Source organism: Mustelus asterias, chromosome 1, assembly GCF_964213995.1.
Source record: "Mustelus asterias chromosome 1, sMusAst1.hap1.1, whole genome shotgun sequence".
NCBI lineage: Eukaryota > Metazoa > Chordata > Chondrichthyes > Carcharhiniformes > Triakidae > Mustelus > Mustelus asterias.
The window spans coordinates 35,086,062-35,113,399 of NC_135801.1; the positions used below are offsets into that span (position 1 = coordinate 35,086,062).

The 27,338-nt window shown below is 45.4% G+C and overlaps 1 protein-coding gene across 6 annotated transcripts in view; it reads left to right on the forward strand.

Annotated features, from left to right (window-relative positions):
- The window catches only part of LOC144483369 (NEDD4 family-interacting protein 1-like), a 380,432-nt gene that overhangs the window by 85,066 nt on the left and 268,028 nt on the right, over window positions 1-27,338 (forward strand). For 3 of the 6 annotated variants that reach the window (XM_078203892.1, XM_078203377.1, XM_078202907.1), the window contains exon 5: window positions 10,022-10,127. The exons of 1 other annotated variant lie outside the window; for it this stretch is intronic. In XM_078203892.1, coding sequence (XP_078060018.1) covers window positions 10,022-10,125 — 104 coding nt within the window. In that variant the 3' untranslated portion in view covers window positions 10,126-10,127. Of the gene's footprint in view, window positions 1-10,021; window positions 10,128-16,487; window positions 17,191-27,338 lie in introns of those variants that run through there. 2 more of the 6 variants (XM_078202302.1, XM_078205116.1) reach the window with 2 other exon arrangements.

The window sequence follows — 27,338 nt, forward strand, 5'->3', positions numbered from 1 at the left end:
TAAACTCACACCTCCCCTCCTGTAATAAACACACACCTCCCCTCCTGTAATAAGTTCACACTTCCCTTCCTGTAATAAATTCACACTTCCCTTCCTGTAATAAACTCACACCTCCCCTCATGTAATAAACTCACACCTCCCCTCCTGTAATAAACACACACCTCCTCTCCTGTAATAAACTCACACCTCCTCTCCTGTAATAAACTCACACCTCCCCTCATGTAATAAACTCACACCTCCCCTCCTGTAATAAACTCACACCTCCCCTCCTGTAATAAACACACACCTCCTCTCCTGTAATAAAGTCATACCTCCCCTCCTGTAATAAACTCACACCTCCCCTCCTGTAATAAACACACACCTCCCCTCCTGTAATAAACACACACCTCCCCTCATGTAATAAACTCACACCTCCCCTCCTGTAATAAACACACACCTCCCCTCATGTAATAAACTCACACCTCCCCTCATGTAATAAACTCACACCTCCCCTCCTGAAATAAACTCACACCTCCTCTCCTGTAATAAACACACACCTCCTCTCCTGTAATAAACTCACACCTCCCCTCCTGTAATAAACTCACACCTCCCCTCCTGTAATAAACTCACACCTCCCCTCCTGTCATAAACACACACAACCTCTCCTGTAATAAACTCACACCTCCCCTCCTGTCATAAACACACACAACCTCTCCTGTAATAAACTCACACCTCCCCTCCTGTAATAAACACACACCTCCCCTCCTGTAATAAACACACACCTCCCCTCCTGTAATAAACTCACACCTCCCCTCCTGTAATAAACTCACACCTCCCCTCCTGTAATAAACACACACCTCCCCTCCTGTAATAAACACACACCTCCCCTCCTGTAATAAACTCACACCTCCCCTCCTGTAATAAACTCACACCTCCCCTCCTGTAATAAACACACACCTCCCCTCCTGTAATAAACTCACACCTCCCCTCCTGTAATAAACTCACATCTCCCCTCCTGTAATAAACACACACCTCCCCTCCTGTAATAAACTCACACCTCCCCTCCTGTAATAAACACACACCTCCCCTCCTGTAATAAACACACACCTCCCCTCCTGTAATAAACTCACACCTCCCCTCCTGTAATAAACTCACACCTCCCCTCCTGTAATAAACACACACCTCCCCTCCTGTAATAAACTCACACCTCCCCTCCTGTAATAAACACACACCTCCCCTCCTGTAATAAACTCACACCTCCCCTCCTGTAATAAACACACACCTCCCCTCCTGTAATAAACACACACCTCCCCTCCTGTAATAAACACACACCTCCCCTCCTGTAATAAACACACACCTCCCCTCCTGTAATAAACACACACCTCCCCTCCTGTAATAAACACACACCTCCCCTCCTGTAATAAACTCACACCTCCCCTCCTGAAATAAACACACACCTCCCCTCCTGTAATAAACACACACCTCCCCTCCTGTAATAAACACACACCTCCCCTCCTGTAATAAACACACACCTCCCCTCCTGTAATAAACTCACACCTCCCCTCCTGTAATAAACACACACCTCCCCTCCTGTAATAAACACACACCTCCCCTCCTGTAATAAACACACACCTCCCCTCCTGTAATAAACACACACCTCTCCTCCTGTAATAAACTCACACCTCTTGCTCCACACTGTACTCACCCCTCTATCAGTTACCGCTCTACCCCTGCTTTCAATTTCTGCTGGCTACAATATTTCTGGTCCATTGTTTTTTCCCTCGCTACTGTTTTATTGAGTTGTTTGATCATAGAGGGGCTGGTAAGCTCAGTTAGCTGGAGAGCTAGCATGTGGATCAGACTAATGCCAACAGCACAGGCTTCAATCCCTATTCCAACTGAGGTGGACACAGGGCCGGTCTCCTGAACCTCTATTAAATCTCATCTCAACCTTCTCTGCTCTTAGGGGAAAAACCCCACCTCCTCCAATCGATCCGTGTAATTGACTTTCACTAAAATCATTCTCATGAATCTTCTCTGCACCTTCTCTAAAGCTTTCACATCCTTACTAAAGCGTGCAGCCCGGGGTTGGGCACAATGCTCCATGTGGGGCTGAACGAGCTTTTTTAAATAAAGATTCATCAGCACTGCGCTCTACATGACATCTTAGTCCACTTCGCAGTCACTCCTAACATCTCCTTTCAGTACTTTCCCCTGCAAGCATAGGAGACACCTTCCCTTTTACCTCCTCTTTCCCCATTGTTCAAGGCACCAAGCTCTCCTCCAAGGTGAAGTAGGCATTTGTATCTAATTTCAATTTAGATTACTGCATTTGGTGAGAACAATATGGTCTGCCCTACATCATGGAGACCAAACTCCGATTGTGTGACAAAAATAAAAGCAAAACATCCAGATGCCGTAATCTGAAACCAAAACAGAAAATGCTGAAAAATCTCAGCAGGTCTGTCAGCATCTGTGGAGAGAGAATCGAGCTAACGTTTTAAATCTGGGTGACTCTTCATCAGACACTAATGTCTGCCACCGTTTTGTATCTATTTTCTTTGCAGTTTTTAGTTTTTCTCTTGTTATTGCTTTCAAAAGGCTCTTCATCGTTTTGCCATTCACACCTCCTTGTTTCATTACTGGTCCCATTACCAGTCTCTGCATCACCAACTCTTTTTATCATTTCATCTCCTCTGCATTCCATTCTTTCACAGGCCTCCCTTTTTGTTCTTTTTCTACTCTCTCCCTGCCTGTTCACTTGCTATTATTTTCCTAACTTTATCCAATTCCGATGAAAGTTCACCAACCTGAAATAATAACTCGACTCCTATCTCCACAGAGGCTGCCTGACCTTCTCAGTATTTCCATCATTTTCTGTTACAGATTTACAGCATCCCTAACATTTTCATAGAATTCCTACAGTGCAGAAGGAGGCCATTCAGCCCATCAAGCCTGCACCAACAACAGTTCCACCAAAAATCCTATCCCATAACCCCACGTATTTACGCCGTTAATCCCCCTGACACTACAGGGCAGTTTAGCATGACCAATCAACCTAACCCACACACCTTTGGGCTGTGGGAGAAAACCGGAGCAACCGGAGGAAATCCACGCAGATAAAGGGAGAATGTGTAAACTCCACACAGTCACCCAAGGCCAGAATTGAACCCAGGTCCCTGGCTTCTGCTTGCATCATTACTTCCTTGTTTTGTACTCTTTGTCTCTATTTATAGAGCCCAGAATCCCAATTGCCTTTTTCATAGAACCATAGAATCATAGAAACCAGTGCAGAAAGAGGCCATTTGGCCCATCGAGTCTGCACCGACCACAATCCTACCCAGGCCCTACTGCCATATCCCTACATATTTACCCACTAATGCCTCTAACCTACGCATTTCAGGACACTAAGGGGCAATTTTAGCATGGCCAATCAACCTAACCCGCACAACTTTGGACAGCCGGAGGAAACCGGAGACCCGGAGGAAACCCACGCAGACACGAGGAGAATGTGCAAACTCCACACAGACAGTGACCCAAGCCAGGAATCGAACCCAGGTCCCTGGAGCTGTGAAGCCGTGCACAGTGGTTTTTTAATCACTTTCTCAACCTGCCCTGCAACATTCAATGATTTATGCACATAAACATCCATCTTCCTCTCCCTCTATTCCTTTCCAATTGTATCCTTTATTATGTATTGCCTCCCTCGTTCTTCTGACTAAAATGTATCACTTTACATTTCTGTGCATTAAATTTCATCTTCCGCATGTCTGCCCATTACACCAGCCTGTCTCTGTCCTCTTGGAGAAATCTATCATTATCCTTCCCACAAGTCACATTACTTGCAAGATTTATGCCTTCTGCCAGTTTTGCAATTGTGCCCTGTACACCCAAGACTAAATCATTAAAAAAAAGCAGTGGTCCTGGTCCCTGCGGAACTCAGCTGGGCACTTTCCTGCAGTTGGAGATACAGCAGTTCACCACTATTCTCTGTTTCCTCTCTCTTGGCCATTTTTAAAATCCATGCTGCCACTCTCCCTTTTGTTCGATGGGCATCAGCTTTCTTGGCAAGCTTGAAATGTGGTACTTTATCAAAAGCATTTCAGAAGTCCATATAGACCAGATTAATCATATTACACACATTGCTCCTCCCTGCTACATCATCAGAAAACTCAATCAAGCCAATTGGAAACAATTTGCCTTTCAAAATGTGTACTGGTTAATCAGACTTGTTCAAAGGAATTCTAATTTTGTCCAATTTCTGAAAGGTTTCTCCCCATTGAGGTTAAACAGACTGGTCTGTAGCTGCTGGATTCATCCTTAAACCCTTTTGTGTACAAGGGAGCAGCATTTATAATTCTCCAATCCACCAGCACTTTTGGTTATCCCTTAATTTGAAGATGACAATGGGAATTCCTGCCGCAGACCTTCATGTGACTGAACAGGCCGATTCTTGACTCACGCACCTTCGGGCATATGGGGCAGGATGTTCCATGAGATAGTGGGTTGAGGAATGCTCTCATTCCTTTCCTTCCCTGCTGCCGCTCTGCCTCATTCAGGCGTTTGGACTCAAAGCAGAATTCAGCTTGATAGACAAGTTGACACCATTTTGAACGATCGGCAGAAAGCCCCTCCCAGTCATTAATGTCAATGCTGCACACTTCGTGGAGAGTTTTCTTTGTCTTCACCTTGGACTTTGATCCTTTGAGAATTGAGAAAAATACAATCGGGCAGGAGAGATACTTTTTAAACATTAAGACCGTGTCCAGACCATTAAAGTTGATGTTGCAAGAGTTTTGCTTGAATACTTGTGGAGCTGGCTTCAGTAAGGGACTAGCATTTGTCCAATGCACCTCCCATTGATTCTGGAGGATGTGGTGGAGGCATTGCTAATGAAATTTCTCTCGTGTTCTTATGTGTTGTTTATACAGAGTTTAGGTCTCACTGCTGTACAGGAGTGTGGTGATGACAACTGCTCTGTACACTAGGGGGTGATCTTACCAGTCGTCACACCAGTCGATCAGCGTGGTGAACTGATAAGATCGCGAGAGAAGTGAAAAAATGCTTTGCGCCCAGTTTCTCGCCTCTCGCGATACTACTGGCACTGCGGAGCCGGAGTGATCAGCCTTGCCCCTAGAAAGGGCGCAAGGCTGATTTAAATATTAAAATCTATATTTAATTATTATTAGTGAGACTGAGACACAATTGTCCAGGAGAGGAGGGTGTAGGGGGATGGTTGGGGAGAGGGCAATATTCAGTGGGGTGGGGGGAGTGACAGATCTCTCAGTGCAATCAAGGTGCATGTGCAATTGTGCCCTCTAGCAGTCAGCAGCCAGCTTCCCGGTGTGAATAGACTCTGTCCACTCCCCCTACTGGCGTGAATCATACTTTGCCTTTTTTTTAATACTAAATGACCATTGTTTGTTGAAGACTGAGAATGTGCAGCTGGTCTGGTGTTAGATCACCTTGTCAATGGTGGCTTATTGTGAAAGGTGACTGTTGAGGTGTGGTAAGGTCCCTGATCGGGAATGTAGGATAATGACAGTTTAAGGTACTGTTCATGATTCTGCCCTTCACACATCCTCTAGACATATCTTGGGTGCAACCTTATCAGAATATGGTGGAGTGTTGGTTCAGTTGAGAAAAATGACATGTTTCTTTCCAGTCGGTTTTCTCTCCAGAACTTGTCGCATCCTGTCAAAAAAAACAGCTGGGTGAGTTTCACAATGCCATAACACATGTTTTGTTGTTGCTGAATAGGTTTTTGTGGTACAGTGGGCCTTAATCAGACTTGCACCCATATTGTTTTTCTCCTGTAGATTGTAGAACTGGGATCGAGAGTCTTTGGCCTATGCTTTATCTTCTTCCTCGATTCAGTGATAGATTGTCCACATTTTGTAGTTGGCCCGGAATCCAAAGGTCAAATTAATTGAATGTTCGTCCCTTGTTAGAAAAAAGTCAGTCCCAGAGCTGTGTATTAAAGGCATTTCCAATGGAGCTTGCTTCTGTTACTGGTTCCAGCATACGCACTACTGATCTTGTGTCAGTTTTCCACTAACAGCTTCGCTCCATGTACATTATTTATATTGGCCACAGGCGTCATTAGTTATAGAATAATCAAGCTTGCCTGCATTTTGGTAAGCCAAACCAAATAAAACGAATGAAGGCTGAGACTGAAGGTCAAGTGGTTTTGAACCTAAAGCCAGTTTGACAAATTAATGCACTAAGAATCAATTAACGTCACAGAAGTTATTTTTTTTAGCTTTGAATGCTTTGTGTAAGTTTTTCTATTTAATTGTTTTGTCAAAGCCTAGTTTATCACTACTTCCTCTATGGCTTACCACTCAACATCAAAGTATTTCCTCAATGTTTTCCTTTGACACAGCAACCTAACTCAATCTGCTTTTCAGAAAACAGGCTTTTGGTTGTTTGGTTTTGATGAAACAACAACATTTCACAATTCATGATTGCCACTCTACTTCTTAACATGGCATTCCTGCTAATGTACTCTGTCTGTCTCTGCCAGCCAGCTCATGATCATGGCTCACTGCGTCACCAAGTTATTCACTATAGCCGGAGATTCTGAATATTTTTCAAATTATTAAGTTGATGTACTTGTTAAGAAAACAAGAATGTTGGCAGCAATCTAAGCAAGACTGGGAACAATTTATTAGGAAAAAATTGCACTGTGATTTTTTTTCTTAAACAGTGGTTTCCTCCTGCACAACTTGTTTTCATTTAGTGAAGGTGATTGTCAGTATTATTGTGGGTGACTACTTTACTAACTTGTGGTTGTGTTCTTAAATAGTCATTTGTGGTTTCCTCCCTTTCTCACTGGTTTTGATTTGGAGTTTCCTCGATGACACATCTTGTGGTGTCACTTGGCGAGCAGTCAGCAGCAGTTGGTTGGCTGACTCATGTGTTTAATGAATGTGCTGCTCGTTACTTACTGAAGAAAATACTGGATTTGATTTCAAGGAACTAACCGGTCCAGGGACGGTTCGTAAGCCGGGATTTTCAGGTCGCGCCCACGGCGCTACATTTGACGGACCTGGAAAAAGCAGGAACGACCAGCCCGTTACATCAACTCGACCAATCACTACAACCATAGCTGAGCTTCAGCCCCAGCTCCACTTCCCCACCTGCTCCCCACATCCCTCGGTTCCCCGAGAGACCAAACATCTCTCTGTCTCAGCTATAAATATACGATGGAGTATCCACAGCCTGGTTCCAAAGCTTCGCTACTCCTTGAGTGAAGACATTTCTGCTCAGCTCGGTCTTGAGTGCTTAGCCCTTACCCAGACACCCTGCCTTCCATGTTCCAGATGCTTCTGGTAAGAGTTTTAACAACACCAGGTTAAAGTCCAACAGGTTTATTTGGTAGCAAACACCATTAGCTTTTGACTCCGAAAGCTAATGGTGTTTGCTACCAAATAAACCTGTTGGACTTTAACCTGGTGTTGTTAAAACTCTTACTGTGTTCACCCCAGTCCAACGCTGGCTGGCATCTCCACATCCAGATGCTTCTAGCCAGGGAAACAGCATTTCAGTGTCTTCAGAATCTTTGGTTATGGCCAAATCTTGGCCAGGACTTTCAATGCCACAGCATGTCTAAATGTTAAAAAAAGGAACACTTTTGTCTCTGCCCCATTTGTGACTGTTGTGCTCTTTGGGTGGGCCTTCAGATGGGTGTAGGAAGTTCCATGGAGTTGGGCACTTCATTCATAATATACAAATATCCTGTTTCTCCCTGGGTATTGACCATGTTAATGACTGGGCAGTATGATACCACGGCTTGCTTTTCCTCTTTGGACTTCCCTCCCTCTGTCTTGGAGAAATGTTTTCTTTCCCATTGGGATCAGCCAGGATAACAAACTCCTGTTTTTGGTGAATTAAGGAACATGAATCAGGTCCGAACATCTTTCGGAACAGTATCTTGACAAGCTACTGCACTGTGCAAAGCAATCAGCAGAGCTTTTGTTCTGGGGTAAAATATTGTGCAATATTTTGCTGTACCTCAGGCATATTTGTCATGAATGTCATAAAAAGATCCACTTTATTTCCTCATAGCAAGAGTTAAAATAATGCCATTTTAAACACCAGCAGTTATTTTGGTGGAAGCAGGCATTAAATGGATGCTGTTCTAATGAGACACGCTTGTTTGAAAGTCCAGTTTAAGCATGCAATTTTTGACCTGATTGCTGATTATAATTTAAATTTGTTCACAGGTGTTAAAACGGTGGCACAGTGGTTAGCACTGCTGCCTCACAGCATCATGGACCCGCGTTCGATTCCTGCCTTGGGTCACGGTGTGGAGTTTGCACATTCTCCCCATGTCACCGATACCTTTCCTCCGGGTGCTCCAGTTTCCTCCCACAGTCCGAAAGACATGTTGGGTAGGTGTATTGGCCATGCTAAATTCTCCCTCAATGTACCCAAACAGGCATCGGAGTGTGACGAGTAGGGGATTTTCACAGTAATTTCATTGCAGTGTTAATGTAAACCTCTTGTGACTAATAAATAAAAATCACCTACAAGTTTATCACTCAAGCACTGATCAGACAATGTTTTTGTGGAGCGATATCTGTGGACTCCACTCACTTACTTCCACCAAAGATATGGATAGCCCTGTCTGAACATAAGAAGAAAAGAAATAGGAGCAGGAGTAGGCCATCTAGTCCCTCGAGCCTGCCCCGCCATTCAATAAGATCATGGTTGATCTGATAGTGGTTTAGTTCCACTTACCCGCCCGCTCCCCATAACCCTTAATTCCCTTATTGATCAGAAATCTATCTACCTGTGACTTAAACATATTTAATGAGGTAGCCTCCACTGCTTCAATGGGCAGAGAATTCCAGAGATTCACTACCCTCTGAGAGAAGAAGTTCCTCCTCAACTCTGTCCTAAACTGACTCCCCCTTATTTTGAGGCTGACACACAGTGGGACCAGGTTCTCAGACTGGAGGTCTTGTTAGAGGAGGTCCAGAGATGGAAGGAAGTCCTATACCTGCTGGGTGCAAGGATATCACCTCACCTTCCTGTCTCTCACTCCTATAGTAGCTTGCGCTGTCTGATCTAGCACATATCCTAGCAATATGCCCCCGACCAAGCACTCCCTTTCTCCCGGCGACTCCTAAAAGGTATCCAGTTCGGGAGAGTGGCACAGCGCCCACTCTTTTCAAATGAAGTCCTCAGAACATTTCCCAAAGAAATCTTGATAGATCACTGGGAAAGTCTTGTCTAAATGAACCAGAAAGTCTCCAGATGGGGGTTCAAAAATCTTCGTCAAATCTCCAGCAGCAAATGAGGAGTAAAAGGTAATGTACCTTTAAATAGCACTCAGAATTCACTGCAACTTATTTATTCCCAGGCTGGTCACTTTTAGAGGAAGACATTAGATCAAGTGTTCATCTTCAAAATGCTGTGCAAGTAATCTTCAGCTGCTAAACGATGGCTGCTCCGAGCAACTCCTTCACCATGATTGTGTCCTGAGCTGCATGTGGGCTAAACTGTTGTTTCAACTGGAGAATCCCTAGCTTGGAGGCTCTGGAGCTTTCTTGGTGGGGAAATTTTATTGATGTGCCTCCAAAACCCCTTCTAAATACCAAATTCAATTTAGCAACCCATCACCTAAAGTGTATTTTATTGTCTGAGCAGCAGGTTTGCCTCATAGGACAGAAGAATTTATGGTTCATTTCTTCTTGTGTTAAAAAATATGGGCACAGTAAGAAGTCTCACACCAGGTTAAAGTCCAATGGGCATCCCACTCACCTGATGAAGGAGCAGCGCTCCGAAAGCTTGTGATTCCAAATAAATCTGTTGTACTTTAACCTGGTATTGTGGGACTTCCTACTGTGCCCAGCCCAGTCCAACGCCGGCATCTCCACATCTTAGAAAAGATGAACACATCCTAACTCCCAGTAATATTTTTGTAACCAGTGACTACCAAAGAAAAGATGCCTTACTCACTGTTGATGAAATTTTTGTGAGTTTGAAATGTGAATCATACGTGTAACTGTTCCCCTCTCCTGGTACGTTACAGGTTTTTTGCTTTTCACGAGAGGTTTCATCAATTATGCAAAGATCCGGAAGGTGGCTGCCAAGATCGCCAGCTTGAAAAAGTCCAGGTTCCTTTTCATTTACTGATGGTAACAAATCATACATTTTCAACTTCCTGTTACATTGTAGGGTGAGGTGCCCATTGCTGTACCATGAATGATTCTGGTGTTGTCACCCAATTTAATCCTTAAAATAAAACCAAAGTAAGAGTTTGTGCCATGGTCCCACTGAGAAAGGAGGAAGTCTGCAGGACCTATTACATCAAGCCACTAAAGGATACTGACAGTATGTTGCATTTCGTTTTGTTAATGGATTAAATAATTTGCATATACAGCATTGAACTCAACCTTTGACCTTGAGCACAATTCCAGATTGTCACTTCTTGCTGTAATCCTTCAGTCAATGTCTTGGGGTCAGACTTTCGCACAGTTAGTTGACTAATAGTTACAGGCAGCTGACCATGTATTAGTCTTAGTCAGTGCAATACACAAGAGGCAGGAAACCTGAGCTCAGCAGGTTGTTTGACATTAGTGCTGAACTTAAACAAACCCAATTTTCACTTTTCCAATGGCCTGAATCCATGGCGTGGGAACCACAATTTTATGGAGGAGATATAAATACCCTTGAAGGACAGATAGAGTCTGTTTTTATGTCATGATCTGAGTGATTTAAATTCCCTGCCCTTTATAATGAAAGAAAAACAGGCTGCAGTCAGAGTGAAAGAGCAGACACCCATTGCTGAACTCCATTAATTGGCAGGCCATCTGGAGTAGATAGAAAAAAAATACTATCCATCTGTTCCTGCAGTTCCAATAGACATAATTGTTGACATTTTCTCAGGGTTATTATTACAGCTAAGCGTATTATGAAGGGTTGGCTGAGTTTCAGAAGCTTCAAAACCATTTCTGAAGTGTGCTGAATTCACATTTTGATTGGCAATACTAAGAAGCTATTAAAGAATCAGTTGTTTTTGATGTGGTTAATGACAGATGTTTGTTTTTACAGCAGATTGACCACTTGAAGAGATCTTACATTTTTTGAAAGTGTTTCATGAAGAAGGGTTTTTTTTCGGTATGAAATGTGTATGATGAGGGCCCGCTTAGATTTTAATCGTTTAATTTTTTTCTTCTCCACATGGCACTTGAGGTCTCCCCATGGTGGATATGTGGTGAGTGGCATGGAGTGTGACAGGGGCATGGAAATTATGGGGGAATGGAGCTAGAATGTAGGTGTGGGGGCATGGGAGTAGATCAGTGGGTGTGGGCTAGAGGATCTAACATCCTTTCATACAACTGCCCCAACATCTCAGAGAACCCAAACTGGTCCTCTAACAAGGCCACCTCAGCACTTGTCTGACTACATTGCTGCCTCTGGAAGTGATGGTCCCGACTCCATCCTACCTCCCCCGGAACAAAAAGGTGGTGAGGTGGTAGACAGAGGGCCCTTTTAAAGAGGCGGGTTTGCCAAGTCTGAAAATGTTTTGACTCGAGCTTCCTGCCTCAGTGACAATACAGGGAAGGCAGTGGCGCAGTGCTATTGTCACTGGACTAGTAATCCAGAGATCCAGAGCAAGATCTGGGGACCCGGGTTCAAATCCCACCAAGGCAGATGGTTAAACTTGCATTCAATAAAAATCTGAAATTAAAAGTCTAATGATGACCATGAAACCATTGACGTTTGTCGTAAAAACCCATCTGGTTCACTAATGTTCATTAGGGAAGGAAATCTGACCTGTCTGGCCTACATGTGACTTCAGAGCCACTGCTATGCGGTTGACTCTGAAATGTCTTCTGAGCTGGAGGGCAGTTAGGGATCGGCAATAAATGCTGGCCCAGCCAGCGATTCTCATGGCCTGTCAAATGATTTTTTTTTAAATCCCTCAATCTGTACAGCCATTTTTCTCTATCTTCTTTTTAATTCTATCTATAGATGCTGGCAGCTGGTACATTTTCCTTTATATAACTGCTTGCCTCTGGTTGGCCCAATTTGTTTCATAAAACTTTATATTCTGTAGCTGCTGAAATTAAAACAGAAATGTGAGGAATACTCAACCAGGCAGGCAGTATCTGTGAAAGGAGAAACAGAAAGAGTTGTAAAAATGGATGGAAGCTTACAGACTTAGAGCTGGATTTTCTGGGGGAAGGTTTTGCTGCCCTCCTCCCCAACCCCATCCACCCTTGCCAATATAAAAGTTGATCTCAAACTGACCAACCTTTAAAAAAAGCTGGCTCACAGCAATGATCCACATGGAGCAGACTGGACAAGATGATTGTGGGACTTCTGCCCCTCAGGAACAAGAAGTCTTGCCCTCATGAGCTGCAAACCAACCTGACTGGCCATCAGCTGAGTAGTCTCAATAGTAAGAAGTTTAACAACACCAGGTTAAACTTCTTACTGTGTTTACCCCAGTCCAACGCCGGCATCTCCCCATCATAGTCCCAATAGTTCCAGAAACAAGTGGTACCCACTGCAAGGGGGTCTCGGGAAGAAGTGTTATAGATGCCAGATCATCGAGGCTTTTTGAGTGGATCAGGAACCCTGGGGACAGGAGGTTTAGAGATGGGGTCTTGGGTTTTGGAGGCCAGGACAGAGGAACTGAAGGGGGATAACATGTTGGGGGAGGTGCTCATGATGTGCATAGGGCACCCTCCCAAAGTCGGCCCCCCGCTTCCTTCCTGTTTTTTCACCCAGGTGGTGAAAAAACAGGCTGGCCTACCTTGTGCTACTTTGTACTGCCCATCATACAGTGGAGATAGAGGCAGAATTAGGCCCTTAACTGGCCCCTAGTTACAATCCAAAGTACTTTCTTCAAAGTGTTGCTCCCATCAGCAGTAGCCGTTCACTATGAATGCTGGCTTCTCCCTTTTATGAAGCTCCAATGATGGTGGATTAAGCAGCCGCTGACTGCCCATTATACGCACTCGTGTTCCTTAGCATGCTGTGTTACTGACACAGCTCCTTATTGGCTGTGTGTTTCACCCACTGCAGGTACAAGAAAACCGTTGATTCACTTGGGCAGAGTGACTGGGACCCTGAATGGTCAGAAGGGAGGAGGCAAAAGGAGTAAAAGTGTTTGCAAGAGATGACAAGTTGGGGATGACAACTAGACCAAGGTGTAGCAGAGGGAATAGTCCCTTCCGAATTCTGAAAGCAGAGTGAAAGGAAAGATGTGTTTGATGGTGCCGTCATGCTCGAAGTGGCAGGATTGGCAGACAATGATCCAGTGAATATAGAAGCTGGGGTGTGTGGAAAGTGAAAAGAAAGGGAAACCCTAGCTCTGGGAAAGAAAGGAAAGGTTTAAAGCAGAGGTTCAGGAAATGGAACAAACACGCCTGCAGATTGTGTCAGGAAAGTGGAAACTGTTAAAGTGGCGGAGGGCATCGGAACAGCACTGGGTGTAAATGGGAAGATACTGAATAAGGGGAGAAATCTAGTGGCTACACAGTGTTAGCAGTATGTTTAAGGGCAGATAGGCAAGAACTGAAGGCTTTACTGTGCAGCTGACAGAAACCCTGCTGATAAGAAGCTGTGAACCTTAAGATTATGTTTTATTTGTCAAATATGTCTGCCGTCTTTAGTGCTGCTGTAAGGAAAATTGGATACTTGCATGAATATTCCTTGAAATTCATACATTTCTTCAGTTCTAAGTCTGATATTGGTTTAATTTCTTTTTAAAGAGTTGAACATATATTGCAGGAGCACTCCATTTTAGATTTGGAAGGTTCATGCCACTCTCTGAGGTAATTTTGAATTCAATCGAACGGAAATGCGGTGACGATGTAGAACGGAATGCGGAATCAATGTCACACATTTTGTTCAAAGTCAAAAGCACCTGCCTAATGAATATAAATGTCCTCTGCTACACACGTGTCCTTTCATGCAATTGATCAAATATTGGAAGCAGATTTCATTGCTTGTTGAGGCATTTGACAGAGCAGTTAACAGCAGTATACATCACCCTGGGCAAGGTCATTTGTGGTACAACTAACGCATGCCCCATAAAAATAAAAGTAGCAAAAAAAACCATAATCTGTTATTGTAATTGTGCAATTGTTTGGTATTCGTTCACGTTTACTGGCAGGCTTGCTGTTAAAGTGAATTATCCATGATGTGGAGATGCCGGCTTTGGACTGGGGTAAGCACAGTAAGAAGTCGCACAACACCAGGTTAAAGTCCAACGGGTTTATTTGGTATTACAAGCTTTCGGAGTGTCGCTCCTCCGAAAGCTTGTGCTACCAAATAAACCTGTTGGATTTTAACCTGGTGTTGTGAAACTTCTTCTCGTGAATTAGCACAGTGGCCTTTCAATAATCTGGGATTGAATCCTGTAGATACTAATAGAACAAAAGTTTTCCATTCCTTCCTAAATGTAAGAGTCCTGTATTAAATTAGTTTGAGTAGACCCACCCTGGCTCCAGTTAACCCCAGTTCAAAAACCAGGGGTGGAATTCTCCCCAAAAACTCTTAAGTGTCGAATTTGTGGGAAAACTGGAGTAATTCACATTGTTCTTTTCAGTGGAGGTTCAGAGAAGAATATCCCACACTCTGTGCATTGCAGAGTGCCATAGCGTGAATCACTCCAGAAATCAGTGGACGGGGCCCATCCCCGCTGGAGAGGCTGGCAGCATAGCGCTGAGTGGGCCACTGTGCATGCGCCAATCTGTCAGTGCCGAGATCGACGCATGCGCAGTGGCCCCTGTCTGCTGCCTCCCGATCGCGGGCCAGCTCAATCACTGGACAGCCCCATGCATGCCCGGACCAGCTTTGACCACCCCCCCTCCCTGCAGCCCTGATCTCTCTCCCCCCACCCTACCCCCTGCAGTCCCAATGCCCCCCCCCCCCACCACAGTCCCACCCACCCACAGCCCCAATCCCTCTCCTTTCAGTCCCGACCCCCCAAGCAGGCTGACGCCCCCCCCCCTCCCCCCGCCCAGATGGCCAGACCCAATCACTGGCCTCCTTCCCCCACCAATTCTCTCTGCAGAGTGGTAGTGGGACCCCCCCCCACCTCACCAATAACCCCACCAGCACTCCCCCCCCCCCCCCCCCCCCATCAGCCTCCTGTCCTCTTGGCACTGCCCCATGCCTGGTGGGCAGAGCCAAAGTGCCCCCTGGGCATTGGCATTCTGCGCCACCCCGCTGCTCAATCATCCAGACTCGAAACGTTGGCTCTGTTCTCTCTCCGCAGATGCTGTCAGGCCTGCTGAGGTTTTCCAGCATTTTCTGTTTTTGTACCACATTATAACTACCGGTACTTTAAAGCCTCACCCACCTCAGTACTGGAGATTTGACTGTGCTTATTACTCATAATCAAATCCAGAGTGTTTTCTCCCCTTGTTGGCTCTTTTACAACTGAGTCATAAAACAGTCTTTAATCCTTTATTAACTCTAGAAATACCTGCCCCATCGTACAAGTTGAGGTATTAATGCCCCAGTCAACTTTTGGTAAGTTAAAATGTGCAACTAATGTATTTGATCCCTCATCAGTCACCATCCCTATCTCAGCTCATCATTTCATATTAAGGCTTTCACCCTGGCCTGGTGATCTTTAGCAGACCCCCAGTAATAGTTTACTCTGTTATGGTTCTACCTGAACTAATTCCACCTCTGTGCGATCATTTTCTCTCATTGTGCCTCAAAGCTGAAATTTATATCCAATGCCACATTGCTTTCCATTCTCTGAATGCTGTCTTTCCAGAACAATTTATATTTTTGCAGATACGCATTCCACTGATAGGAATCATTTCACCATGTCTCCTAATGATGTGCAATCAATTCCCGTTGGATCTTCTGGGTCACATATTTTGGGGGGAATTCTCCCATCCTGCCCGCCACAGGAATTGTAGAGGGCGGGGGGCAGACCACGCAAAGATCCATTGACCTCGGGCGGGATTCTCCGGTTTTGGGGCGAACGCCCCAAACTTATTTTTCAAACTTATTGAATTAATGCAAAAACAGCTCAGTGCTTTATATCTTTCCCTTGAAAAATTCAGATGTGAAGTTGGTTTCTGTTTAGAGCACAATGTTCTGCTCCTTTCACAATGCCTCAGATAATGAAGCAGTCCATGCCCACATGCAGCAAAATCTGGACAACATTTAGCTTGAGCTGGACAGTGACAAATAACATATGCACCACACAAGTGCCAGTCAATGACTGTCTCTCAACAAGAGAGAGGCAGACACATCATCTTGATTTTACTTTCCCGCACACGAACCTTCTTGGGGTCACTATTGTGATGATACTGTCTGTGCTTTTAAGAAATGTATTTATATCATGTTTCTTGTGCGGGGTATGTTAAAATTCAGTTCTGTTTGCACAGCACCAATTTGTCTGCAAACCTGGCAGTTCCATGCTGAGAATACAGGAGAATAATTGATCCTAGATAATGGGGTGTTTGTTTTAATCTGAGCTAATGCTAAATTTTTGTTTGTTTTTGGTTTTTCCCCAGGGGTTTCAGAGTAACATTTAATCAGATTGATTGACAAGAAACAGAGTTATGTGAATGGGCGGAGCTAAGCTTACAAGAAAAAACAATTCCGTTTCTGCTTGATCCTGAAAGAAGTAAGCGGTATTTCTCTCTCTCTCTGGAGGCTGCTGTTTGAGTGTCAGAATCATAGAATGCCTCCAGTGCTGAAAAAGTCATTCGGCCCATCAAGTCTGCACTGACAGAGTATCTTACCCAGGCCCTCTCCCCAACCATATCCTTGTAACCCCACACATTTACCATGGCCAATCCATCTAATCTGCACATCTTTGAACTGTGGGAGGAAACCGGTGCACCCGAAGGAAACCCACGCAGACATGGGGAGAATGTGTAAACTCCACACAGACAGTTACCCAAAGCTGGAATTGAACCTGGGTCCCTGGAGCTGTGAGGCAGCAGTGCTACCATGAGTGACGCGCATCTCTCTGTATCTCTCTCCAGAAGCGTTTAAAGGCTCTAGGACTGTGAACAAGTAAAAACATGTACACCTGTGTTGTTTGCTAACCGGTTTTGAAGAAGATTTTGAGTCTATGAGGAATATTGCTTAAATTGGAACGAATAGAGATAGATTATCAGTTAAGAATCATATCATGTCATATTAAGTATTTCAATTGGTATTTCATTCATTGTATTTAAACTGTATTGTTAAAATAAAATTTGTTTTGATAAAACTTCCTAGTGTGTCAATAGAATCACACCTGGAGTGAAAATCCTGATGGGACTGGACAGGCTAGATGCGGTTATAATGTTCCCGATGTTTGGGAAGTCCAGAACTAGGGGTCTCAGTAAAGAATAAGGGGTAAGCCATTCAGAAGATGAGGAAGAAGTTCTTCACTCAGAGAGTTGTCAACTTGTGGAATTCTCTGCCACAGAAAGCTATTGCGGCCAGTTCATTAGAATGTTTAAGAGGGAGTTGGATGTGGCCCTTGCAGCTAAAGGGATCAAGGGATATGGAGGGAAAGCAGGTGTGGGATACTGAAAGTACATGATCAGCCATGATCATATTGAATGGTGGTGCAGGCTCAAAGGGTCGAATGGCCTACTCCTGCACCTGTTTTCTATGTTTCTATGAAACCCCATTTCCTTACACTAATGCCAAAATATAAAAATAGTTGGGGTCTAACTTCATAATGTATCTTGGAGTTTCTGATCTGGTCCCTAACACTATTGACCAGAAAATCAACTGAATCAGTTACGTAAAGGATATTGCTACGAGAGCAGGTCAGAGGCTTTGTATACTTTGGTGCAGGTCTCATGTGACTTCTCCAAAGCTTCACTACTACCTACAAGGTATAACCAATTTACTTGGATGGCTACAGCTCCAACAATCAATACACAAGAAGCTTGACACCATCTAGGACAAAGGGATCTGCTGGCTCGGCTCTTCATTCACTAGTCAAAACTGTTCTATTCCAAAAAGCCTGTTGGTGAAGGATAGAACTGGAGTCAGTCTTTACACACTTATATATTTATTTACTGCAATACACATTATAAGTCAGGAATGTGATAGAATCATCTTAACTTGTCTGGATGAATGCCGCTCCCAAAATCACTCAAGAAGCTTGACATCATCCAGGACAAAGCAGTCCACTTGATTGGTACTCCATCCACAAACATTCGCTTCCTCCACCTTAATCACCCTCAAATAGTAGCAGCCCATCAACAAAATGCATTGCAGGAACTCGCCAAGTTCCTCAGACAAGCGCCTTTCAAACCTATGACCACCACCACCTGGAAGGGCAAGAGCAGCAGACACATGGGAACACCACCCCCTGGAGTTTCCACTCCAAGCCACTCACCATCCTGACTTGGAAATACATCGTCGTTTCTTCACCGTCGCTGGGTCAAAATCCTGGAGCTCCCTTCCTAACACACTGTGGGTGTACCTATACCACATGGACTGCAGCGGTTCCAGAAGGCAGCTTACCACCACCTTCTCTGTGACAATTACAGATGGGCACTAAATTCTGGCCTAGCCAGTGATGCTCAGATCCCACAAATGAACTTTTAAAAATGTGGACAAATTATTTCCAGCTATCCGAGAGGCCATGCCAGTGAGGCTATCCTGGGAAGTGGTCATCAAAATCTGCTGGAATCCACAGTGAGACTTGCAGCCACATGGATTTGGCAGCAACCCCATGCCAGTGCCTCTCAAAGTAACTTCACTGCTCAGCTTTCTCATCACAGCTGCTTCCAGATCTCCATGGTTAAGGCAACCCGCAGGCTACCACACACAGGCATATCAAAGAGGCAATCAGTGCCACCTACAATGAGTAAAATGGGACCAGTGAGATCATTATGTTCACCACAGGTGACAACAGTCAGAAGGTCAGGGTATTGGACTTCACTATCATCACTCGATTGCCAAGAAGTAATTGACTGCACTCATGTTGCCATGAGTCAGTTCCATGGAAACAGCCAGAAGCAGGCGTGGATCACAAGGAATCGCACTCTCTTAACATGCAACTTTTCTGCAACAAGTGAAGGATCATGTAGAGTTGTGCTCGTTTCCCTGGCCGGATTGATGACTGGATCCTGGGTGACGAGAGCTATCCACTTTGGACCTGGTGGATAACACCAGTGAGGGTTCCCACAGCACAGCGAATGAGCCCAAACCCCCAGCAAAGCCATCATCAAACAGACCATTGGCCTTTTAAAAATGACTTTCCAATCTCTTGACATGTCCATAGGGACTTTGCGGTCTGTAACAGAGAGAGTTTCATGGGTAGTCATGATATGATGTGTATTGCACGACATGCAACGTGGCAAACCCTCGCATCAGGACAACAGAGAAAAGCAACACTCCTCCCTGGATGAGAATGAATGGAATAGGCATGAAGAAGAAGACTTGGACATTCATGACCATGGATACCAGGGTCATGGAAAGACATGCCGAGGATATTAAGGCCAATTCTATACACACAAGATTTGTGCAAAATTGAAGATGACCATTCTCCCATCACTGGGACAGGTTTGCCTGCTCGGGTTGTCAGCCAAACCCTACCAGCCTTCCCTCCAGGAACTGCCTCTGAACCTTCGTCTTCTACCATATAAAATACCAAGGGGAATGGATGTTGGACACACACACACACTTGTTACGGAAGACTGTTACCCAGGAGAATTGATGCTCCAGTGGATATATGTTGAGCAACCTACAATGACTGAGATCTCAGATCCTGCTGCATAATTACAGGTCCTTGACTTCAATTGTTCACTTGTCTCTGTGCAACATAATCTCTGGCAATTGCCTTGCCATTGTGGGTGGGATTTTTCATTGGTGAGATCTTCCAGTCCTGCCCATGTTGATCCCCCTGTGGCGGGCTCCCTGGTGTAAAGTCAAACCAATTGCAAGCGTGCTATTAAGTCAAGAAACTCAGTATTTGAACAACTAAAATCTTGTGTGGAGTAAGATGTGAACTGTTAAGAAAGCTGAATAAAGATGCACTTGTAAATTGTTTAAATTTACAGCAGCAACAATTCTCACCTTGATATACATTCAAAATATATTATCCAAAAACTGAGTTAAGAAATGTCCAGATGAAATTGAGACTGAGAGTAAGTGTTTCCATGCTGACACACATCTTGCAGAGGTGGAAAGGGTCTCTTTAAGTCAAATCCAACTATTTAAAATTTGAAGTTTATTTATTAGTGTCATAATTAGTCTTACATTAACACTGCAATGAAGTTACTGTGAAAATCCCCTAGTCGCCACACTCCGGCGCCAGTTTGGGTACACGGAGGGACAATTTGGCGTGGCCAATACACTTAACCAGTGCATCTTTTGGACTATGGGAGGAAATCGGAGCACCCGGAGGAAACCCACGCACACAACGTGTAGATTCCTCACAGACAGTGACCCAAGCTGGGAATCGAACCTGGGTCCCTGGCGCTGTGAGGCAGCAGTGCTCAACAATGTGCCGCTCCAGGTGGCTGGAGCTAACATTCCTTCCTCCCAAAAAATGCTGAGAACTATATTGACTCAACCTCATTTTAAGTAAAGATTTTTTGTCACTATGCCATTCACGTATTTCACATGCGGGTGGAATAACCTACATCACCGAGGGCAAGGCTAACAGGATCCCTAAAACTGACCTATGCTTCAGTTGCCATAAGACCATAAGCCGCAGGAGCAGAAGTAGGCCATTCGGCCCATCGAGTCTGCTCCATCATTCAATGAGATCATGGCTGATCTGATATAATCTAAAGTTGCCATGTCCTTTGGTGCCTGCTTTTGCTCTACCTCTGTCCCTTCTTGGAAGCAGCACATTGTGTGGCATTACTGATGGCACATAATCGCTACTATGGTCTGAAATGTGGTGCAAACAGAACTGTGTGGTTCCATTAGAGTTGTTGGGATAGTGTTTGTGGAACTCCATTAAACTCTAGCTCTATGGCTTGTTGGTTTAAGTGCAATTGGAGAAATAGCATTGGCATAATACAAGACTGTCATTTATACCTGCAAATCTGCCCATCTGCGCAACCCTGTGTGTGTCATACTGTTGCATTTATGAATAGAATTGCTTGCAGGTATAAGGCATTGATTTACATATTTTACCGGTAAACATTTCCCTGCCACGTTTCTGGCAACGAGCTCTTCCTGCAAGTTACTTTGAGTAACTGAGCACTCTCATTTCTTTAACCTCAGGCAGACCTGCTTTCCATAGTGAAGTCTGTCAGTTTTGCCCTGCCTTGGGCGTTATACACACTGGATTCAAATGAGCATTCTGGATAGAGAACTTGGCTGCAATAACGAGTTTGCAATTGTGAAATGGAGTAATTGCTGCTCTCTGGCTTTAGTTTTGTTCCAACCATAACATGTACAGGGTTGCAATAGTATAAAGGGCTCCACCCAAGAGAGCAAAGTGAAAGGCCATAAATGCCTTTAAAACTGACTTTTAGTGTATTATATCCTGACATGCAGTGAAACGTCCCAGCACATGCACAAATAAAGGTTAAAATATGTAGAAAAGGCGAGTTTATTTTTATAAATGCCTTTAGTAGCAAACAAATGGGGCCAGCCATTCATTTCACATGGTGGCACAGTGATTAGCACTACTACCTCACAGTGCCAGGGACCCGGGTTCAATTCCCAGCTTGGATCACTGTCTATCATAGAATCATAGAATCATAGAAACCCTACAGTACAGAAAGAGGCCATTCGGCCCATCGAGTCTGCACCGACCACAATCCCACCCAGGCCCTACCCCCATATCCCTACATATTTTACCCGCTAATCCCTCTAATCTACACATCCCAGGACACTAAGGGGCAATTTTAGTATGGCCAATCAACCTAACCCGCACATCTTTGGACTGTGGGAGGAAACCAGAGCACCCGGAGGAAACCCTCGCAGACACGAGGAGAATGTGCAAACTCCACACAGTCAGTGACCCAAGCCGGGAATCGAACCCAGGTCCCTGGAGCTGTGAAGCAGCAGTGCTAACCACTGTGCTACCGTGCCGCCCAATGTCTATGTGGAGTTTGCGCATTTCCCCTGTGTCTGCATAGGTTTCCTCCTACAGTGTTCCGGTTTCTTCCCACAGTCCAAAGATATGCTGGTTAGGTGTATTGGCCATGCTAAATTCTCCCTCAGTGTACCCAAACAGGCGCCAGAGTGTGACGACTAGGGGATTTTCACAGCAACTTCACTGCAGTGTTAATGCACGCCAACTTGCGATGCAAATGAACTTATAAAGAGACTTTCTACGGACCTTTGCACTAGGAATTGCAGGAATTAGAAATCCAATTAGCATGATGCCCTAGGGGATTTTCCCTGTGTGAACAAGGGAAAAAACTGTATAAAAGCAAAATACTGCAGATGCTGGAATCTGAAACAAAAACAGAAAATGCTGGAAAATCTCAGCAGGTCTGACAGCATCCGTGGAGAGAGAATAGAGCTAACATTTTTAGTCTAGATAACCCTTCATCAAAAACTGCATATCTGTTTAATCAAGCGGAAATCTTAGAATCTTAGAAACCCTACAGTACAGAAAGAGGCCATTCGGCCCATCGAGTCTGCACCGACCACAATCCTACCCAGGCCCTATCCCCATATCCCTACATATTTACCCACTAATCCCTCTAACCTACGCATCCCAGGACACTAAGGGCAATTTTAGCATGGCCAATCAACCTAACCCGCACATCTTTGGACTGTGGGAGGAAACCGGAGCACCCGGAGGAAACCCACGCAGACACGAGGAGAATGTGCAAACTCCACACAGACAGTGACCCAAGCCGGGAATCGAACCCAGGTCCCTGGAGCTGTGAAGCAGCAGTGCTAGCCACTGTGCTACCATGCCGCCCGGACTTTAGAATTCATAATGAGCCCTGCAATCTGAAGCAGAAGTGTACGTTAGAATAATTATTTCATTACCTACATTGACTCCACTGGTCGGTTTTCATTTGTATCCATCCTGTTGTATCAAGAGAATCACTGACAATGGTTTCTCTTCTCACTCCCCCACCATTACCTCCAGCGGCCCCAAGGGTCTGTCCTTGGTCAAAAAATAAAAGCAAATTACTGCGGATGCTGAAATCTGAAACCAAAAGAGAAAACGCTGGAAAATCTCAGCAGGTCTGGCAACATCTGTAAGGAGAGAAAAGAGCTGACGCTTCGAGTCCAGGTGACCCTTTGTCAAAGCTAAAAGGCATTGAAAGTGGGAGATATTTATACTGCGGGGTGAGGGAATGAAAGATGAGCCATAGCCACAAAAACAAGGGAAAGGCTAAGAGGTGTTAATGGCAGTCCATAGAGAGAATAGAAGGTGTGAATAGCCAAATGGCAGAGAAGCTGGAATCAGAGGGTAAGCTGTGACAGCTGAAGATGCGCTAAAGCAGCGCAGTGGGCTGCAGCGGGCCGGGGACTCAAGCGGAGGCCATTTAGCAGCCTTCCCTTTGGGTGCCACAGCCTCCTCAAATCTCCGGCTGCCGGATTTCCGGCACCATCAGCTCCACGCCAGAAATCGATGTGGAGCTGTATAACTTATTTAAATTAGTACTTGCTTTTGATTAGCAGGCCCGGGACTGAAGTCTCCGGGCCCGCTAGAGACCACTCCCCCCTTCCCCCCCCCTCCCCCCACCCCCCATCCCAACCAGGAGTTTTACACTTCAGGAGGTTTACAATAGCTCCCCACTTGCGGGGAGCTGGTGACCCGGCCCTGCTGGAATGAAGAGGGGGCCATCGAGGGCCCCAGGAGGCCGGGGATAAGGGGGGATGCCCCCAGGCATCACCAGCTTGGCAGTGCCAGCCAGGTCCCTGGGCACTGCCCAAGGGGCAAAGTGGCAATGCTCAAGGGGGCACCTTGGCACTGCCCACCAGACATTGCGTGGTGCCAAGGGGCAGTGGGGGTGGGGCCTCTAGGAGAAATCGGTGGGGGTGTGGAGTCCTGCTGCCACTCTGCACTCGGCGGTGACAGAGGGAGGGGGCCAGCGATCGGGGCTGGCCATCGAGGTGGCGGGGGTGGGGGGGTGGTCGGACTGCCAGGGGGTTTGGGGCTGATCGGGAGATCGTTGCTGCCGGTGGGGGGGCGGGGGGGGGGGGGGGGGGGGGGGGAGGGAATTGAGGCAGGCTGTTGTGAGGGGTGGGAGGCTGAGCCAGACACGTCCGGGGGGTCCGCGAACGGCGGCGAGTGGGGCAGTCAGAGTGGCAGCGATGTGGGGTTGCAGGGCTGGCCAGCAATCGGGAGGCCAGCAGTGTGTGGCCACTGTGCATGTACTGATCTCCACTATAACATATCAGCGCATGCGCAGTGGCCCGCTCAGCACTATGCTGCCAGTCTCTCCACTGATTTTTAATGAGATTCACTCGAGTGCATAACAGCAAATTACTGCGGATGCTGGAATCTGAAACCAAAAGGGAAAATGCTGGAAAATCTCAGCAGGTCTGGTAGCATCTGTAAGGAGAGAAATGAGCTGACGTTTCGAGTCTAGATGACCCTTTGTCAAAGCTAAAAGGCATAGAAAGTGGGAGATATTTATTCTGCGTGGTGAGGGAATGAAAGATGAGTCAGAGCCACAAAAACAAGGGGAAAAGACTGCTAATGGCTGTCCACAGAGAGAATAAAGGGTGTGAATGGCCAAACGGCAGAGAAGCTAAAATGAAGATGTTGGGCAGGAGGGGGGGGGGGGGGGGGGCGGGAGGGGGGCGCGTGGAATGGATGGGACAGAGGTAAAATTTAGAAAAGGGGAAGCAAAGGTAAGGGAAGGGGGATAAAGTCAGGGGAAAGAGTGGGGGGAAGGAAGAAAAATGAAGAAAGACAATAAAGAAATAAAAAGGTAGAGAACAGTAAAAAATTCAATTAAATAGAATGAAAACAAAGGGGGCCGAGGTGGGGTGGAGCAAATCATCTGAAGTTGTTGAATTCGATGTTGAGACCGGAAGGCTGTAAGGTGCCTAGCCGGAAGATGAGATGCTGTTCCTTCAGTTTGCGTTGAGGTTCACTGGAACATTGCAGCAGGCCAAGGACAGAGCTGTGGGTATGGGAGCAGGATCGTGGGTTAAAATGACAAGCAACCGGAAGGTCAGGGTCCTGATTGCGCACAGACCAAAGGTGCTCAGCAAAGCGATCACCCAGTCTACGCTTGATCTCTCCAATATAGAGGAGACCACATTGGGAGCAGCGAATGCAATAGACCAAATTGAAAGAGGTGCAAGTGAAACGCTGCTTAACCTGGAATGAGTGTTTTGGACCTTGGATGGTGAGCATGGAAGAGGTAAAGGGGCAGGTGTTACACCTTCTGTGATTGCATGGGAAGGTGCCATGAGTGATGGGAGAGGTGTTGGGTATAGTGGAGGAGTGGACTAGGTTATCCCGGAGGGAACGGTCTTTGCGGAATGCTGACAGAGGGAGTGAAGCGAAGATGTGTTTGGTGGTGGCATCACGCTAGAGTTGGCAAAAATGGCCCCCTCACCCAACATCTTCATTTTAGCTTCTCTGCTGTTTGGCCATTCACACCCTTTATTCTCTCTATGGACAGCCATTAGCAGTCTTTTCCCCTCGTTTCTGTGGCTATGATTCATCTTTCATTCCCTCACACTGCAGTGTAAATATCTCCCACTTTCTATGCCTTTTAACTTTAATAAAGCATCATCTGGACTCGAAATGTCGGCTCTTTTCTCTCCTTTCAGATGCTGCCAGACCTGCTAAGATTTTCCAGCATTTTCCCTTTTGGTTTTACTCTAGTGCGCTCTGCAATGCACAGAGTGTGGGACATTCATTTTGAAAATCCCACTGAAAAAACAGTGGGATTTACTCCTGTTTTTACGTGAATTCGAAACTTAGAACTTTTTGGGGGAGAATCTCACCTCTGGATCTTCAATGTCAGGTGGTAAATTTTGGTTGATAAAGGGTAGTACAGTGGAACCCTGATTTTACACGCCCTGATTTAGCGCAAATTCGGATATAACGCGATGATCGGACCCTTTTTTTCCCGCTCATGATTGGCAAATATCGCTCGCCTCGCTGTTTCCACAATGCTCCACCAGTTAGCTCGTCATGTGTGGATAAATGCTGGGAAAAGGGTCTGGGGCCAGCCTTTTCATCACGCCAATCCACCATGGAAGATGATGATGAGCCAGATTTGTAGGTCTTCACAGAGGAAGATGTGCGTGAAGCAGAGAAGCTGTCTGAATGTAGCAAAGAAGAGCTACACCAGTGGCACTCTGCTGACGACGAATGCCCAACATATGAGCATCTGACGGATGCCGAGATCGTCCGTAACGTAACTATATCACCGGCGGAGGCAAGTGTACCGGTTCTGGAGACCCAGGAGGTGGACCACATAAAAATCCTCCAACTCAGAATCATTCTAGATTTCGCTCGCAGCCAGCGAAATGCTGCATTCAAGCAAGGAACACTTGATCACTTTATTAAGAAATAAACTTGTTGTTTTGTTTATTAAAAAGCTTTACTAAAAATTAATTTGTGTTTTAATTTCTACTGTAACAACAATGATTTATTCGCGGAATTCTTTAATTAAAAGGTAATTTACTTGCCAGATGGTAAACGTGCAAAAAACGGGTCAAATAGGGCGATAATAGGTGTTTTAGGATGTTAGGTCAACATTGGGTAAGTTTGAACGCTGGTTTTCTTGAACCCCAATTTAGTGCGACCCCACTTTTTTCGCGATAACATTTTATGGACCCCAACCATCGCGTTATAACGGGGCCACACTGTAATTATTCCTTAAAAGGTTGATTGATATGGAAAACCAGAGGGTTCGGATTCTTAAGCCGCTGAAAGCAGTACTCCAAGTTGATTAGCCTATAAAAAACAAATAAAATACTAGGTTTATGTCAACAGGTATGGAATATAAAAATTAATTTGCAATAGTGAAGTGGTTTGCAAAAGAGAGAGTGAAACCCCAGGCCATCAGTCAGGATTAGATTCTGCCTACATTGCTCTCAGGATCAATGTGGTACTTGAGGTGCAGTCAACTGCAAAGGGAATTCAAAATAAACACAGATGGCTGGAGGCTGATAGAAAACCTTTGATCTGACAGCTGGAGCTTTTAGTAGGTGGTTGAACTTGTTACAGATCAATGGCTTCAAGTGTAATGGAGAAGGTTTTCAATGATTTCTGCTTGCTGGGAAGCCATAGCAACTTCAAATCAAAGCTGTGTGTATACTGGAAATCACCCCCCTCCCCCCCCTCCCCTCCCAGGTGAAATTGACTTCTCTCTGTCAGAGGACTTCAAAGGGATCTGCTCTCATCTGCAGCTTCTGACAGGGAGAAAGGAAAATCTGCTGCAGAATGGAATGCTGCAATGATTTAAAATCCTGCTAGGTGACTGTGGGGAGGGGGGTGGAGTAGG